Here is an 18,410-nt window from a genome sequence, read left to right on the forward strand (position 1 = left end):
TCTCTTTTATTTATTCTGATTAATTAATAATAGATCCCTTTAGACTCCAAGTTAGGTTATATATATTTATAACTAAGTAGTATAGTTAAAAAGTAGATATACTATATATATATATATATATGCATTCCCATAATATATATATATATATATTAACATTTAAATCAAAATATACTTATTGACATATTTAAGTTTTATTAAAAAATGAAACCTATTATTAATTTTATTTTTTCAGCTGAATATGAATTTATAATAACTTCTACAAAATTTATTGCATTTTAATATATATATATATATTTAAAAATTTATTTTTTGTTTAAATATCCTGCAGAATACTCTTTTTAATGCGGTATATCCCGCGAAAAGTGATTTACCAAGCGGTATGAAATACCCCAAACATTCATCAAATAACGCGGAATACCCTGGTACGGGACGAGATACCATCAAAATCAAATATGCGGTACGAGCGCGAGATGCAAGATTTTAATCCTTGGTTTGATTTTTGGGTTTGTAATATATATTAAAAATAAGATATAAAAAATTGATAGTAACTATAGACTTGTAAATACAAATATTGTTTTAAGCAATTTAGCGTAATATTAATTTTAATGACTCAAATTTCTGTTTTTTAAAAATGTTAGTCTTAGATAGATATTATTAGATATTTTATAAAAAAGATAGATATTAGTAGTAGTAGATCATCTGATGTACCTGCTCCCAAGCGTGCTCCACTAAAAAAAAAAAAAAATGAGAAAACTAGTGTCGTCAATAGAAACCCCGATGGTGCGCAACAATGTCCCGAGGACCCAAAAACCCTTTCCGCTTCCACGTTATATTTTTTTTAGGGTTTTAGGACAAAAAAAAAACATATATAAAAAGTAAAATAAAAAAGTAATCTTCATCAATAAAAAATAGGAATAAATAAAATCTTCATCACTCTCAGACACAAGACACTCAAACTCTTCTTCCTATGAGCCTTCTTCAGTCCGTAGCAAGAGCCCCGAAACCACCGCCGCGACTCCCAATGACGTTCCCCTCCGCCCTCCGATTCTCCTCCCTCCTCCGCTGCCGCCTCTCCTCCCCTTCCTTCGCTCTCCGCCGCGTCGGCGCTCTCCCGGACCGCCGATTCCTCTCCGCCGCCGCTCCGCCGTCCCGGAGGACCCTCCGTCCCTCCCGCCGCAAGCAGTCTCCGCCTCCAATCGCCGCGGCGGTGACCGACACCTCCGCCGGAGATGGAGATGGAAACGGCGGCGTTCTGGTGAAGGACGAGAGAATCGTTCCTACCGAGCTTCACAAAGAGGCTACAGAGGCTTATATGGCGTACGCTATGTCCGTACTTCTAGGTCGCGCTCTTCCTGACGTTCGCGACGGGTTGAAGCCTGTCCATCGCCGGATTCTGTGAGTCATTGAGGTTTTTCTTTTAGTGTGAAGTGTTCATTATTCCTTTGCTTTAGCTCTGTGGTGGTCTGGAATTCGGAGTTTCCTGTTTGGCTACGTCTGGAGGGTTATTGTGATGTTTTAGGATGCTGAAATGACAGTTTTGTTGTTGTGAAAATACAGGTTCGCAATGCATGAGCTAGGGCTTGCGTCGAAAAAACCGTTCAAGAAATGTGCCAGAGTTGTTGGAGAGGTTGATATGATGAATGGATGATTTCCGTTTCATTTGATTGAGTAGCTAAAACTTAAAAGAGCAAAGATCGTTCTTTTTCGTGTGCCATTCTATAACTGACATATGTGATTGTTTGTTGCAGGTTTTAGGAAAGTTTCATCCTCACGGAGACACTGCTGTGTATGATTCCTTGGTGCGAATGGCTCAGGTAACTCTTTCACATTTTTCTTCCTTGGTTTTCTTGAAGAATAGGCGACAAGAGATCGCTACATCATGAAAACAATAAATAGTACGAAAAGTGATTCTCATAAGAGGCAATTTAGGGTCGGCGGAGATCATTACCTTTAGTATGCTGCATTTGTATTTTTGACAAACTACAAAAGAAAAAAATGTGGGGTTATAAGCTCTGTTTCAATGCTCACGAGGGGTAGAAAGATCTGTATAAATGAAGTCCAAAGGTAACATCAAGGTGGGTACGCCAAACTTATCCACATGTGATGGTATTTAGTGATTAAAGTTTGAATCTTGCCATTGGTTGTGTTCTGAACTAAAGCCCACAAAGTAAATTTCGGTATTTATTGCCCTATAAGAAGTCGGGATTGTTTGTTTTAACTTAAAAAAATATTATGTGATGATGCTCATTAACTTCTGAGTATTTTTTAACTTGTAGCATTGTTTGTTCTAAAGAACAGATTGATTCACTTTTTATTTTTAAATGCTTAAATCTCGCTTTTGACAGGATTTCTCTTTACGGTGCCCACTTATCCAAGGGCATGGAAATTTTGGTTCAATTGATGCTGATCCGCCTGCTGCTATGCGTTACACCGAATGCCGATTAGATGTATGTTTGATGTTTCTGGATCATTTTAGATAGTGCCTGCAAAAAAAAAAAAGATTGTCCAGTTTATTTCTTTTATATACTATCATCTATATAAAAATCATTTCCATGCTCAAACATTGATAAATATTCTTCCGTCTGCAAACCATGCGTGAATCTGGGAAGGCTCAAGGATATGACTGTACATGGAAAATGTAAAATTTAGATAGTGATATTATTCTAGTTGTTGAAAACTTTAATTTTATTGTGAAATCTACCCGTAAATTTTGCAGGGACTCGCAGAAGCAATGCTACTGGCAGATTTGGAACTAAATACAGTTAGTCGTGTTACCACATACAGTCTGAAGTTACTATATTTAGAGAAGCTATTTCAATTGTGTCAACATTCTAATGTTTTTCCACAGGTTGATTTTGTTGCGAATTTTGACAATTCACAAAAAGAGCCAGCTCTTCTTCCTTCTCGGCTCCCAAATTTATTGTTGAATGGTTCTTCTGGAATTGCGGTAATTATGTTTTTGGACATTCAGAATCTCTGGTTCAAGGGTTGCATCCTATATCTTCTTCTTTTCACACGGGTAAAATTAACTCCAGGTTGGAATGGCTACCAATATCCCTCCTCACAATCTTGGGGAGTTGGTTGATGCTCTCTGTGTGCTAATCCATAACCCAGAAGCTACGGTAAGTGCCAAATGCGTTTGAAAATTTAACATGATGCTGATTGAATTGCAGTTACTCAAGTATTCATATTTTGGAGATAGTAGTTCCTCTGTTTTCTAGTTGTCGATCCGCAATATTACCAAGTTGTTGCTCTGTGAGTGAAGTAGTAAGGTCCTCATTCTTTTCATGCCCCTATACTCAAGGGGTCGTGAAAGATTGGATTTTAGGTGATTGTGGCATCTATTTTAATAATAAAGGACAACTCCCATGCATTTGAACAAACAAGCAGCTGTTTCTGGGATAGTTTTATTTCATTAGATGATAGGTAGTGGCGGAAGAAATACTATATTTGGCAGTATTTCATGGTTATCATTGCTATTTTGAAAAACAAAAAATACATGCAACAGTAAACTCACTTGCATCTTAAGGTCGAAAAGAGACCACTTTTATGTATGAATACACGTTTAACCATACAAAATACGTACGTTTGTGCACGAGCTTAAAATATTCAGACATTCAGACTTTTTCTCTGTGCCGATGATTGTTTTCTTTTATTTTTATACTCACATTTGCTCCCCTTTTTGGTAGCTGCAAGAACTGTTAGAATACATGCCCGGACCCGACTTTCCAACTGGAGGACTGATTATGGGGACTATGGGGTAAGTAAATGTTTGCTACTTCACAGAAACATATACAATCCAAAGTAGAAAGTGTCCTAAACTTGTCCGGGTTTCGTGCAGGTTTTTTAGAAATCATCTTAGTTGGGTACCGTTCTACTATGCATATTTTATGTCATCTCTTTTCAAATGTTTATTATTAGCATTGGGATCTGGGTATCCAAAAAGCTAGTTAGAGTGTGGAGCATCTTTAATGGTACATTAGCTTAATTTGTCAAATCAATTTTTTAAGGTATAATTTTTTTAAGCAACATTGCTCTTTAGTGGTAAGCCAATCTCCATCTTATTGCTTAAACATTAACCATATTTTTTTTTACATTTTATTGCATTCTCATTGGTTGAAAAATAAGTGGGACCCATTAGCTTAGTTTAGAGCCAATTTGCTTAATAGAGCTAATTTGCTCTACCAAGCAAATAGCTAAAATGTGCAACAATGGTTAAGCTAATAGCTTAAACTTTTCAAAATTGCTAGCAAGTCCCTCTTTTTGCACCATTAAAGATGCTTAGTGGGATGCAGTTATCTGATTCCTGTATTTTAGACATATATTCCAATTTTCACCACATTCACATGTAGCTGTAAATATTTTAGGCGCAAGTACGGAAACATCTGTCATTGGAGTTCATTCTTCTCTTGTACCCTGCTGATACATGCTTTGTAGTTGATTAACAACAGATTTATCGGTTCTCATAGATCTAGATTTGGTTTTTTGTGAGTATCAAATAAAAAGTTATACCTGTTTATTCTGTCTAGCATTTTAGATGCATATCGAACTGGACGAGGACGCATTGTTGTAAGAGGAAAGACTGATGTCGAGGTGGTTGATTCTAAGACAAAACGAAATGCTATTATCATAAATGAGGCAAGATTCTTGTTTTATTATTTTTATCGTTCCCACAATCTAGTTTTTGATTGAAGGCAAACACAAATTATTAATTTTGGTGAAATAACATTATGGCTAATATGTTTTTGTGAAATAGATTCCATACCAAACCAACAAAGCCTCTCTTGTGGCAAAGATAGCTGAACTTGTGGAAAGTAAGGTACGACTACAGTTACCCTTTTAGGTCAAGCTATACCAAAATGACTTCTACATCCAAGTTATGTTTTTTGTTTAATCATAATGTGATGTGTTTATTTAATGTACGTTTTATTATTTTATTATTTTTCTTTTTATGTGTCACACAGAGTATTGAGGGCATAAGCGATATCAGGGATGAGAGTGATCGTTCTGGAATGCGAGTTGTCATTGAGGTACAAGATTGGTGGTGTTGTTTTATGCATATAGACAACATAGAGATAATATGCAAGCACGCTGCTTGCTCTTCTGAATTGGCCTTTCTTATTCATTTCAGCTTAAGCGCGGGTCAGAGCCTGCAATTGTTATGAATAATCTTTTCCGGCTCACATCGCTTCAAACTAGTTTTAGCTGTAACATGGTGGGGTGAGTAAATTCTTCTTACCATTCTAAGCATGTCACATTATTTTCCATTTCTTTTCAGTACAACATGGCATTTTTTTTTGTTTTTGTTTTGTTTTGTTTTTTTTTCTTTATTCCTTTCTAGATAATTATTACAGACATGGTAAGCTGTTATAGCTTGAATGATTGATCAAGACATGAAATTCTCGTTTTAAGGGATTTTCGTGATATTACGTATATTATTCAACTTGATTAAAAGTGGACATAAGAGCCGATTGGGATTTTATCATTCTGATAGTATGGCCGATTGGGATTTATCATTCTGATAGTATGATTTTGCTGTTCTTGTTGGCAAAGACTCAGAGTACAAAAGATTTTCAAGAATAAGTCTAGTAACCGTTCAACCATTCTGTCTGTATAATTGATGTTTCTCAATCAGGCAACCTTTATAGCATATAGCTTCTTCATTTCCTTAAAAAAATTGAGATTCTATTGATACACAATCATCCAAAGTGATTTGAATCTTCTCTGCTCAGGCTTATTTAATCTTTTCTCTTTTTGAGATCTTGCTCTATTCTGATGGTTGATTTAATAGATTTTTATTTGTAGTGAACTTGTTGCTGAACCTCGTACTATCTTGAAAGTTTAAATATTTTTTTAATTTTTGACAGCATTCTTAATGGACGACCAAAACGTATGGGTCTGAAAGAAATTCTTCAGGTGACTACTGAACCATCAATTTATCCTCTCGTTACATGTATCTATGCACATGACACAGTCTCTCCTCTCCCACTACATGTCTATATATGTAGTCATTCGCATATGTACATGCATGTAAAAATCACATAATAACCTGGTAAAGAAGTCTTAATGCATATGTACCCTTTATTGATAAGATGCAAACCCTTTTCTATTGTACGTACTGCATTTTCCCATGTGTTGTAAATCTTGATAGATGTATATATTAACGTTTTAAGGGCATCTGCTATTCCTAATCTCCAGTCATTGGTTTTTTGGAAGAATGTGTGCCATTTGGTTGCTAGTTTTTCCTTTATGAATAATTTATTTTTAATAAAACTATTATCTGGTCTCTAAAAAAATGTTTGAGGTTCTGAGACTTGGCACACTACCTCGTCATATTAAAAATATATCATTTGGATCCCTTGCTATTATTGGAGTGCAATGGCTGAAAAGGGTTTTAAGGTGCTCCTCATTTGTAGTGAAAAGAAATAATCATAATCAGTTTCAAACAAAATCTGTGTACTGTTCAAAGTAGTTCTGATTTAGTATACTTGAATGTCTTAACTAATGAATTTTTTATGGGTCGTTTGGTGCTATATATGCAGTTTTTATACTATATTATATTCTAGTAAAAGATAAATATAAAGGAATGACAAAAGTTTAGCCTTGGCCGTACATCCATCTTGTAATTATGTTACTTTTCTGAATTCACTCCACAAGAGCATAAAATATCAATCTTGGGTTTGATTCCGAAGGTATTTTGAATTTTTTACAGGCCTTCTTAGAGTTTAGGTGCTCTGTTGTTGAGAGGCGTGCTAGGTACAAGCTTTCGCAAGCACGTGATAGAAGACACATCGTTGAGGTATGTATCAACTCTGTTTTTATTTTTAATTTCCAACTAAACTGTTCCACTGAAGGTATTTTGTTGAAATACAAAATTAAAATGCTGCAATTCAGTTGTATTTAATTTACTAGCATCCAGTGCCTTCCCAATATTTAGGAGCCTGCTGTTGACTTGGTTACTTGTAAAACATTTATGTTGCTATTGAAAAGAAATAGAGGGGAGTGAGAACGAGAGGCAAGGAGACAGTCTTTCAGCAAGATGGGAAAATGTTTAGGAAATTATTAAAAACTATATTATACGATGTCTATCGTGCAGTCTTTTACTTGCATCCCGGGGAATCAGTTGTATAAGTAGTAACTTTGTTCCCAGATGTTCGATTGTTTCCAGTGGTTTGATCAGAACAAAATACTTTGAATTACCAAAGTTAATATATAATGAGTTAGAAAATGTATCTTAGTTTGTGTTGGTGCCTCGTGGGTTGTCTAAGTATTTGCAAGAAATTTTCCTGATCTTTTGATTGCATTTTTATATGACAAGTGACGGGCAGCCTAGATGGTTGTAAAAACTTCCTACCAACTCGAGGTTGAGAGTTGTTTGAGTCACTTTAAGTGGATGGCAATATCGTATTATAAAGATTGCTATCAGGTAACTAATTCAAGCTGCGTGTATTTCATAGGGTATCGTTGTGGGGCTGGATAATTTGGATGGAGTAATTCGTGTGATAAGAGGATCATCGAGCAATGCAGTTGCATCAAGTAGTCTGAGAAGCGGTAGGTGAACCTTCCACTCGATTTTTGGATTATATCCACAAATTGGGCGAAATTGTTCTAAGAATTCAATCTCAATTTGTTGGCATATGCGTGCTGCTGCTTTAACAAAGCTTTACATGTTATTTATTTATTTAATTATTTTTTGGGTTATAAAATTACTCTTCTTGTTGTGTGCTGTCTAGAGGCTTTTTTTATTTTTTTATTTATTTATTTATTTTTAACAAAAAACAGGTTCGTAATTTAGTTTTACCAACTTTTGAATTAAGAAAACATTCTTAACTTTGAATAAGAACCTTTAGTAATCTTTGCTGTACGAATTACAATTTGAGCATGTGGTTCAAGTATAATTGAAATTTGGATGTTCCTCTTTTGAACAATGAGACAGCTATATGCTTTTAACCATCAGTTATCTTTCTGCAGAATATGTCACTTATTGTAGTTTGAGCCCCTAGTGAGTTTGTCTTTGACCTAGTATTTGTCTGTGGAACTTCATTTTCATTGCAGAATTTGATCTTTCTGAGAAACAGGCTGAAGCTATACTAGACATAAACCTAAGGAGGCTTACACTTCTAGAGGTACATTTTAATTCTCTGTTGTATTTCTCTTTTGTTTGCTTTCTTATGCCATTTGGCTCGAATCATTGATAGCTTACTAACAAATTGTCTTCTCTTTTTGCAGAGAAAGAAGTTTATAGATGAAAGTGAATCCTTAAGAGAACAAATTTTAAAACTAGAGGAACTCTTGTCGACTAAGAAACATGTATTAGAGGTAAATTTATTGGGAACACAGATATAGATGATTAAAATTTTTGCTCGACTTCAGGATTTTGTACCTCGAGAGTAATGTCAAACAACTTCATTTGCAAATCACTGTTTCCAAAAGTAAATTCAAACAGAACATCTGTAGTGTACCATATTCTTTCAACTAAGTATCATCTCACTGACCTGTCTGAGCAGCTCTAAATTTGCATTAACAATGCAAAAAGTAGTAATCAACGGTATAATACGTCATCTGAAGAACAAAATCATGACTTGTATTTTTTTGCTAATAATTTTTAGTTAATTGAAAAAGAAGCTGTTGAGTTAAAGAACAAGTTCTCCGGTCCAAGGCGATCAATGCTAGAAGACACAGATGAGGGTCAACTCGACGATCTAGATGTTATTCCTAATGAAGAAATGCTTCTGGTACGTGTGAATGAAGAGTTTAATTTGAAGATGTCATTTTTTTTTCGTAGTTTAAAAAAATATATTTATTTTCGATTTCATCATCTCAAGTACATCTTCTTTACTTTTTCCTGTTGGGTTTCAGGCATTTAGTGAAAAAGGTTATGTTAAGCGAATGAAGCCCAACACTTTCACTCTTCAACACCGTGGTACCATCGGTAAATCTGTTGGAAAATTAAGAGTAGATGATACCATGTCAGACTTTATTGCATGTCGTGCACATGACCATCTTCTCTACTTCAGGTACTTTGAGTTTATGTGACTTTACTAAGCTGATTTTCGTGCTATAGGGTGAATGACATTAGGTGCTACTTTTATAATCTCCATTAATGCGTATGTATAAAATGAGTGGTGGCCTTTAAAACCAAGTAACAATGGATCTATATAGAATAGTCAATACTTTGATCAAATGCACGTGTTCCTACTCTTTATAAGAAATGAACACTTAAAATGTCATGCCTTCTATAAAATGTCGAAACTAGCTTGACGTGTTTTGACTGCTGTAGTGACCTGTCCTGACTCCACTATTAAATCTGCTTAAAAAAAAGTCCAATCACTAACCTTTTCATTTTGTTTTATATAGTTTAAACTTTCTGATTCTTCTACTTTTAAATATGCAATGTTATGTTACAATTGTTTTAGATCTGAAATTGTCAATCTAGTTTATTTGTTTATGTATGCAGTGAATTTCTTTTAAAATAATCTTTAGCCCCACAGGTATTAACAGAATTCTATTTTTTTTAGTGACAAGGGAATAGTATACTCGGCCCGTGCATACAAAATTCCAGAATCCACAAGGACAGCTGCGGGTACACCACTGGTTCAGGTATCTCCTATTTACTTCTATTTAATCAGCGGTTCTTTATTGTAAAAATTATATGAAATGATAGTGATAGCTTTCAATGGAGCAGATCTTATCTTTGTCTGATGGAGAGAGAATTACATCGGTCATTCCTGTCAGTGAGTTTTTGGAAGATCAGTATCTCCTGATGCTTACAGCAAATGGATACATTAAGAAAGTATCTATGAGCTCTTTTTCATCTATCAGATCAACTGGAATCATAGCAATTCAATTGGTTTGTCATCTTTCTTCCATGATTGGCTGCTTTCTTATATGCACAACAATTTCTCTTAAGCTTTTCCATGAACTGGACAGGTTCCTGGTGACGAGTTAAAATGGGTTCGCTGTTGTTCAAACGACGATCTCGTTGCAGTCGCTTCACAAAATGGAATGGTCATTTTGAGTTCGTGTGACAATGTAAGGCTCTGTGACATTTTATGATGAATCTAAAAAGTTACTGTGCTCGGAGTTTTTCAAAGGAAGCTAGAATTTAGAATTACATCACGTGTTTTTGTTCCAACAGATTCGGACTATAGGCAGAAGTACAAGGGGTTCAGTGGCTATGAGACTTAGATTGGGTGATAAGATAGCAACTGTTGATATCATACCAGCATCGATGCGCAAAGACATAGAAAATACATCAAATACTTCCCCGCTCAAGTAAATTTTTTGAAGATACAGCTTTGTTTCAGTTACATTTCTGATATAATTAGTCATAGAAAGTGATTTTCTAATATCTTCTGGAAGCAAAAAGAAAAAAAAGAAGGTTTTATTCAAGGTAGCAATAAAAACGAAAAGGAAGATGAGACCTGTCTATTTATCTGCATGGAAATAGACTATTAAAATTGATGCTTGTTTCAGATGATGTAGATGGACTTTCTGGTTGCAAACACATTTTTTATTGCTTCTATTGTATAAATTACGAATAATTTACTTTAACTGTTGGATTTGTTTATAAAGGACCAATTTTGTAGCAATAGGAGTTGTCTAGCAAAACATAGCGGATTTTCCCATTGGTTCATCTTTTTTAATTTTTCCTCTAATGTATCGTCTGATCCTTCGCTTTCTAATTATGGTTACCACTACTAGAGGTGTAAGTGGCCCATGGTTGCTGTTCATATCTGAAAGTGGACACGGAAAGCGAGTTCCCTTGAGCAGCTTCCGGAAATTACCTTTGAACCGAGTAGGTCTGATTGGCTACAAGGTAATACTCTACACAAGGTTCGATATTTTCAGTCTCTAAGTGATATTCCTCGCCTTAAAAAATTTTTCCGCCTTGATTTTCAGTTTTCTGCTGAGGATCGCCTCGCAGCAGTTTTTGCAGTTGGGTTTTCTTTGGCAGGTAATATCAGTTCCTACACTTTGAATAGTTCGTTCATTCTCAATATAAGCACCACCCAATTTTTTGTATTCTTTGAAAATGAACAGAGGACGGAGAGAGCGATGAGCAAGTGGTCCTAGTGAGCCAAAGTGGTACAGTCAACAGAATCAAAGTCCGAGATGTCTCTATACAGTCTCGTTACGCGAGGCAAGTACCGATACGCTCCTAGTTATATTGTCATTTGTGCGCTAAATTTGGCTCGAATGTCCAAAAGTTGATTTCCAAAATGAAAAAAAACTATAATCTAGTAGTGGCGGCTTCGAGTATTATTATGTAATCATGAAGCACACTTATTTGTCCATTGTAGTGATACATTCGTATGCATGTTTCCATTTTCAGGGGTGTAATTTTGATGAGGCTTGACCACGCCGGGAAAATCCAATCGGCTTCATTGATCTCAGCATCGGAAGCTGATCCCGAGGAAGAAGTCAGCCCTGCAGTTTCTAGCTAGTTTGCTTCCTGATTAGCTTTCGATTTTGGTGTGGTGTAGAGATTCCTGACCGTCGATTTCCCTTTTGAAATTTGGCAAATGGTGGGTGGTATTTATTATGTAAATGGGCCATAAACTGATCAGGTGAATAGTGGAGTGGGTGTGTATGTATGTAAGCACAGGGATGGTAGTCCAGAGATGTAGAGTTGACCATGCCCTATTTTTGGAATCGATGTCTAGGGGCATTTAAGGGAATGTAAAAATGTTCATTGGTTTTCCTTTTGAGGAAATTGGGAGGAAAATTTTGCCGTCTTCACTAAGTTACTTAAAATTTTAGCACCCAGCACAGATTTTTCAATTAAACACACTGTAACGCACAATCAATTATCACTCCCAGTCTCTAAAAATCGACCACAACCTCACTCACCATGCTACGCCACCATTGCCACTGCACCACTAGTCTCTACTCACTGCACTTGATCGCAGTTGAATTGCAAATTGGTATTAGTGATTTAAAAAAAAAATCATGCGTTCGGCCTATTTGGTGGTAGCTTAGTAATATTGAGTATTTTGAAAAAAAAAACTGCTGTGAGCTTGGCGTATTTGACCGCAATCAATTGCAGTTGACTGGAAATTCTTGTTCTATAATCAAAGTTTCTATTGAACTCATTGGATCGCAGTTCACCGTACTTGACCGCTGTTAAGAATGCATTCCACCGCGAGAAAATGTGGTAAGCTACGGCTTATCTGCATTCAACAATGCCAATGTTTTCAAGTCGTGAATTGTTTTTGAATCTTTTTAAAACCAATGTTAAATCTAAGCTCTTTCAACATAAAACACTAATAAATGTAGAACAAAGATTATAAACTTATCCATTATGATACATTAGAACAATGATAAACAACATGACAGTGATGAACAACGCGATGTTGAATGTTGTAAATGGGGCGACTATAGATGGCTGAAATGGGGAGAAAAATTGAGTGAGAAGAGAAGGCGATTTTTGGGGGGAGAGAGAGAGAGAGAGAGAGAGAGAGAGAGAGAGAGAGAGAGAGAGAGCAATGGTTTACAAGGGGATGAAGAGCTTTTTGGTCAAAATTTGTCAAATTTAATGCAGAAATTGAATTGTCTAGTTTAATATCATATTTCCAATTGCAATCAGAGAACCGAGCACATTTGTTTTTATAATTTTTTAAACTCTTGATAATGGAGATCCATACCCTAGCAACTAACTAGAAAAATGATCATTAGCCATATGGCAGCAGATTTTTTTTTATTCTTTTTTTTTTTTTTTTTTTTTTTTTTTTTTTTTTTGCAATTGTGATTTCTTTTGTTTGTAACTTTTTTTTTTTTTTTCGCAACATAATTCTATTTTATAGATATCGAACTATAAGTTTTGTATACATTATTCGATCTCTATATGTTAAAAAAGATGAAGTCGTAAAACAGTTTTATGCAAATTCTCAATTTCAATAAGAGCCCCATCATCAATGTTTTTAAGTCGCATATAATTTGAAAAAAAAAAACTTGATTTCCGAACTCAAACTTGAATCCGTACATAACTTGATTTCTGATCTCAAACTTGAATCCATACAAGCGGAGCTGAGACCTGAAGGTAATTTAATTTCTTTCCCTGGGTTCTATCACATAATATAAAATTATATTTCATTCATCTCCTCATAAAAATAAAATAAAAAATAAACGGACATGATAATTTGCACCGAAACCTATCCTTTAATGAAGAATCATCAATCCGAGTGACTGTACTCAGTCCTCATCTTCAAGAGCAGCGATTTCATATCTGACCTCTTCCAAATGGTCGTTGATTGCGGTCACAGCATCCTGAACTCCCTGAATAGCCTCTTTGATGGCATTGTCATACTCAGCATCTGCTTCGGCCTCTTCAGTCCCAGAAGCTTCTGTTATCTCCTGGACATGAACACACTCGTGCTCCGTCATCGCTTTCTTGAATTTGCAATTCGCGTGGCTCACTAGACGCTCTGATGGCCGTCCCGCCTTTTTCAACACCTGTATCGTTGCTGTCTATGGAGCATTTGGACAAAGTCTAAGCTTCACAGAAAAAAAAACAAAATTTGGGATTCGGAAATCTACTGTTTCTCATGTCGTGTTGGATTGCAAAGTGTATTACAGATTAGCATCAGACAAAACCGGATATGAAATCTTATGTTGTAGAAATATAAAAAGAGAATGAGAAAAAAAAAATGGCTAGCAGATTTTTATGTAACTAGTAAGACTCTGACAATCCCAACTGGAGAGTGATATGAACTTAGTTAGAGCCACTGTGATGCCTAGGATTCAAATTAGAAGATGAGACTACTTGTTACTTTTCCAACATTGATCAAGATATCAAATTTGATCAACTATTTCACTACTCAAATGAAAACCAGACACAGTGAAATTTACTGAATACTGAACTCAACACCCCAAATCACGAGTAAAGCTGCATTAACACATAAACGATTACCGGAAAGAAAGTACTTATTTCACCTTCTTCATCAGTATCGTAATTTAGTTAGTTGTATTATTTTTAAATTATTTACCAACTTCAATGACTTTACTTGGTCATTAAATTACTTTTAAATAGACCACCCTTTTCCCAAACTAAACCTAAAAATGAAAACTCTTCTTCCTTGTGACTCCCAGTAAAATTCTCAATTTACTCCTCTTTCCAGCATAATCCAAAGGCATATCACTTCATCGGATAATTATCCTCTTAAGAAATTTTTTCTGATTTTGCTACCAATTTTATCGACTATGATAAAGCTAGTCCATGGCAGCTCAAAATTTTATTGATCGTCTCAAAATAAGACATATTGGAGACACGAGTGGTCCGAAACAAAATGTGCATAATAAGGCTTAATTCCAAAGCGTCTGTGAAAACAACCAAGTAAGATAAACATAAGGCTTAATTCCCGTATGGGCATTTCAAATTGGTCATCACGACAATACAACTTATTAAACCAACTACCATGAGCCTCAACTTGATTTTCCTACCATTCCTTAACCACAATTAAACCATCTATGAGTCTCATACAAAGTGTATGCCTGTTTGTTGTAACACAAATCCATAATTCAAGATGACTTATTCTTCTATCTTTTTCATTTCCTTACCATTTGTACAATATGAAAAAAAGGCACAGAGATGAAATATTCGTCATCAAGGGAAGCTTAATCACGCATGGGCAACAAAAGAGACTACATGTGATTTTGGATTATCACTTATGCCATTATTGTTGAACCAAATGGAAGAGAAAAACTACTGCATAAAAAATGACAAAATAAATAAATGAAAAAGAACAAAGTAAAGAGCTCTGTTACCAGATTTAATTTCTGTTTCTCCTGTGTTTGAACTGCTCTTAAAAGTTGAGCTAAATCACCTCGAGAGTACTCAGGACTAAGAAATGAAGATTCCATTTCGAGTACCTAATCACAAAAAAAAAAGTCCACATAAAATGAGGATTTCAAATAGAGAATTTTATTCAATTATTTATAAGGAATAAGAATAAGGCACAAACTTGTTTAGAGCAATCACTGAACTCCACAGTGATGACACCACAAAGCTGTTGGTAAGCCAATTCTACTCCCGAAACCACATACTCTTCAAATCCCCTGTTCAATTGATCCCCCCCCTTTTTTTTTATCTCATCGAAAAATTACCCGAAAATTATTAATTAAAAAAAAACCCCAGTTTAGGGTGAATTATATATTCGTTTCGTACCTTTTGAGGTTGGAATAAGCTTGAGCTCTACGCTGTTGGATTTCAAGGAACTTACGTAGCAAATGAACAACCCTTTTTGATGACTCAGACGCGTTGGTTTCCATTTCCGTGATCTTGGACGACTCTTTAATCGACAACTTCTTCTCGAAATCGTCCATATACATTGGCCATTCAGAGATAGGCGGAGGAAGGTTTTCTTAAAGTTGGAATTTGTCAGGAAAAATGGGAGTGTATATATATATAGCCAAAAGAAAACTTATTTTTTGCAATTTAACTAACATTTGGTTAATTTTGTAAGTTAGCCATAAATCAAAATAAACAGCTGCATAAAGCCCATTATACCTTAACCAATATGAGATTGTAACCCATTTTGTATTGTAATATGATTTAATTTTTTTAAAAAATAAATCCTACTGACTAGACCACTTGAAACGTATGTTTTATATATTTTCAAAATTGAGTCACATTTGATATCATGACCTCATTAATCAGATAGTATTTTATATAATTTTTCCTAGTATTTTCATACGTTAATTAAGTAAATTGTGATAAATGACTAATTTACGAAAATAAACGAAGCTTTGGTTAATTCTTTAAAATCATATTTAAAATTGACTAGATAACTATAATCTCTTCTAAAGAAAATAATAAATCAATTAATACATTGATTATAAATATCAGATTTAAAATGAGAGATTTTCGTATCACAAATAAAAAAAACTGTATCAAACCAGAATTCAACCCCAACAAATCTTCTCACATTTGAACACTGAAAAGTAACATAAACATCAAGCCCAAATATCTCACATAATCGAACCCTCGGTTCATATTCAAACCTTTCTTTCATTTTTCTATTTTCTTGCGTAAATAAAACGTTCTCGTTGATATTCTTTTTCAATCCAAAAGAGTCGAACTAACAAGTTACAACAAAAAAACGCTTAACAACTTCCAGCCAACAACCACAACCAAAAGTCACGGCCAAACCCAATTCAACGGGAGAAAATCTCAACTCAACCCAAATCCAATCAACGTCCATAACATCTTAATTTCACTAAACAAGCTCGGAATTTTAAGAAGCCCCAGTTCGAAACCCTAAAATCAAATACCAATTTGGGGAAAAATTATTTCTCACCTTGTTTGTGAAGTCTCTCCTCTCCGGTGCCTTTTTCCTCTGTTTTCGGCGTCCCACCTCGGCCTGGTGTCCTCGCGCTCGCGGCGGTCCTCTTCTTCTCGGCTGGAACGCGCAAGCGGTGCTCGGTCTCGGCTGTTGGTTAATTACGTTGCTTCAGTTAATGTTTCCCTTGTTGCTATTTTGTTTTCAGTTTGAATAATACACGAGGCCACGATCTGTGTGTGTTCCGGAATTTTAAGAAGCCCCAGATCGTGCACAAAGTTAGGAACGGTTATATTTTTTTTTCTTTATTTATTTCAGAAGATGAATAGAAAACGCTGCAACATTTTACACAGCAAATTTTCATTGTGCTCTTGTGTTGTCCTGTGAGTTCGTAGTCAGTGTGAACAAGTGGTATCAGAGCCCTGTTCTTTTCTTTGGTATTTCGCAATGTCAGAATCAGAGGTTAAGGACGGCGACGGCAACAAATCACCGCGCGTACGGGTCCGCACCGATCCAGCGGCAAGCGGCACAGGATGTGAGCTTGCGTTACCGCGGGTGATGAAGGAGCCGGTCGGGTTGACAACCTATCCCATCCTGACGCGGTCGAACTACGGCGATTGGGTCCTCCTGATGAGGGTCATACTACAGGCGAGAGGCATGTGGCGTGCAGTCGACGTCGGCGAGGACGTCGAAGACGAAGTTGGTTTCCGCAACGATCGCATGGCGCTGGAAGCCATCCTCTGCGCTGTGCCGCCGGAGATGTTGGCGACTCTGGCAGTGAAACCCACCGCGAAGGACGCATGGGAAACCATCAAGACGCTGCGCATGGGGTCGGAGCGCGTCCGCGACGCGAAGGCTCAAACACTCAGGTCCGAGTTCGATGAACTTAAGCACAAGTCTGGTGAGTCAATTGATGATTTGTCTTTGCGCTTGACCGGCATCGTGAGCAGGCTCTCCACACTCGGCGACGAGATCAAGGAGAAGCATGTCATGCAGAAGTTTCTCCGAGTCGTCCCCAAGCGTTTCTCGTAGATGGTCATGTCCGTCGACAGCCTGCTCGACTTGAACACGCTCACGATGGAGGACTTGACCGGTCGATTCAAGGCGGTCGAGGAGCGATTCGAGGCGGAGGCAGCGAACGAAGGCGGCAGCAAGCTCCTGTTCACGGAGGCGGAATGGCTCGCGCGTATGCGGCAGCGCGAGCAGGACGACTCCTCCAGCAGCAGCTTCACTAAACGCCGCAGCAAGTCTCAAGACGTGCGCAACAAGGACAATGCACGCGACGGGAGCGGCAAGACAGCGAGCACCGGCCGCGACATCAAGAAGGACAAGTGCCGTTATTGTGATAAACTGGGGCACTGGGCTCGGGATTGCAGGAAGAAGAAGAGGGACGAGGTGGCGAATCTCACCCAAGTTGAGGAAGATGAAGAGCCTGCTCTGCTCATGGCCACAGTGACATCTTTGTGTCTGGTCACCGAGAAGGAGCAGGACACGATGGTGCAGGCCAGCGAGCTCATCCATCTCAACGAGGAGCGCACCGAGGTCCACCTCGGAAACGAGGGAGACGTGAAGGACGACGTGTGGTACCTCGACACCGATGCTTCGAACCACATGACCGGGCACAGCAAATTGTTCTCCGAGCTCAACACCAGCATCCACGGCACAGTCAAATTCGGCGACGGCTCCGTCGTGGAGATTCACGGCCGTGGTACTGTCCTTTTTACCGCGCACGACGGGAGACACCAAATCCTCTCAAACGTCTACCACATCCCCAAGCTACACAGCAACATCATTTCGCTCGGGCAGCTAGACGAGTCGGGATGCGAGGTGCTGATCCGCGGCGGCGTCATGCATCTGCGTGACCGTCAACGACGTCTTCTCGCAAAGGTGGCGCGGACGCGGAATCGGCTGTACACGCTGTCACTGAACATCACGCAGCCTGTTTGCATGTCAGCAACACTCAGCCACGACGAAGCCTGGCGGTGGCACGCTCGTTTCGGCCACTTGAACTTTGACTCGCTGCACAGGATGGCGAGAATGGGCATCGTGCGCGGTCTTCCGCGCATCGAACACCTTGACCAAGTATGTGACGGCTGCCTCGTCGGGAAGCAGAGGCGCGCCCCGTTCCCG

At 37.4% G+C, this 18,410-nt stretch overlaps 2 protein-coding genes across 3 annotated transcripts; one reads left to right on the forward strand and one right to left on the reverse strand.

Annotated features, from left to right (window-relative positions):
* The first annotated feature begins 898 nt into the window (after positions 1–898).
* On the forward strand, positions 899–11,742 carry GYRA (DNA GYRASE A). The gene is made up of 27 exons (XM_089603218.1): positions 899–1,395; positions 1,558–1,627; positions 1,749–1,814; positions 2,346–2,447; positions 2,717–2,761; positions 2,849–2,947; positions 3,036–3,122; positions 3,690–3,760; positions 4,530–4,638; positions 4,757–4,819; positions 4,965–5,030; positions 5,132–5,220; positions 5,868–5,916; positions 6,713–6,799; positions 7,458–7,551; positions 8,056–8,126; positions 8,230–8,319; positions 8,610–8,735; positions 8,860–9,017; positions 9,519–9,600; positions 9,686–9,850; positions 9,931–10,032; positions 10,139–10,275; positions 10,705–10,819; positions 10,903–10,957; positions 11,044–11,143; positions 11,336–11,742. The coding sequence occupies exons 1-27, from the start codon at positions 968–970 to the stop codon at positions 11,445–11,447; spliced, it is 2,838 nt and encodes a 945-aa protein (XP_089459344.1). The 5' UTR covers positions 899–967; the 3' UTR covers positions 11,448–11,742.
* A 1,169-nt stretch (positions 11,743–12,911) lies between these two features.
* On the reverse strand, positions 12,912–15,400 carry LOC149378749 (DNA repair REX1-B protein). Of its 2 annotated transcripts, none has more exons than XM_089604552.1 (4): positions 15,167–15,397; positions 14,964–15,057; positions 14,767–14,871; positions 12,912–13,470 (listed from the first exon to the last, which is right to left on the reverse strand). In XM_089604552.1, exons 1-4 carry the CDS (start codon positions 15,328–15,330, stop codon positions 13,195–13,197), a joined length of 639 nt encoding a protein of 212 aa, XP_089460678.1. In that variant the 5' UTR covers positions 15,331–15,397; the 3' UTR covers positions 12,912–13,194. The 2 variants fall into 2 exon arrangements, with proteins under 2 accessions (XP_089460678.1, XP_089460679.1); XM_089604553.1 differs by having other exon boundaries at positions 13,285–13,492; positions 15,167–15,400.
* Between the last annotated feature and the right edge of the window lie 3,010 nt (positions 15,401–18,410).

This window comes from Urtica dioica, chromosome 12, assembly GCF_054948205.1.
Source record: "Urtica dioica subsp. dioica isolate 48M chromosome 12, U.dioica_male_clone48M_v1_H2, whole genome shotgun sequence".
In the NCBI taxonomy this organism is placed as follows: domain Eukaryota; kingdom Viridiplantae; phylum Streptophyta; class Magnoliopsida; order Rosales; family Urticaceae; genus Urtica; species Urtica dioica.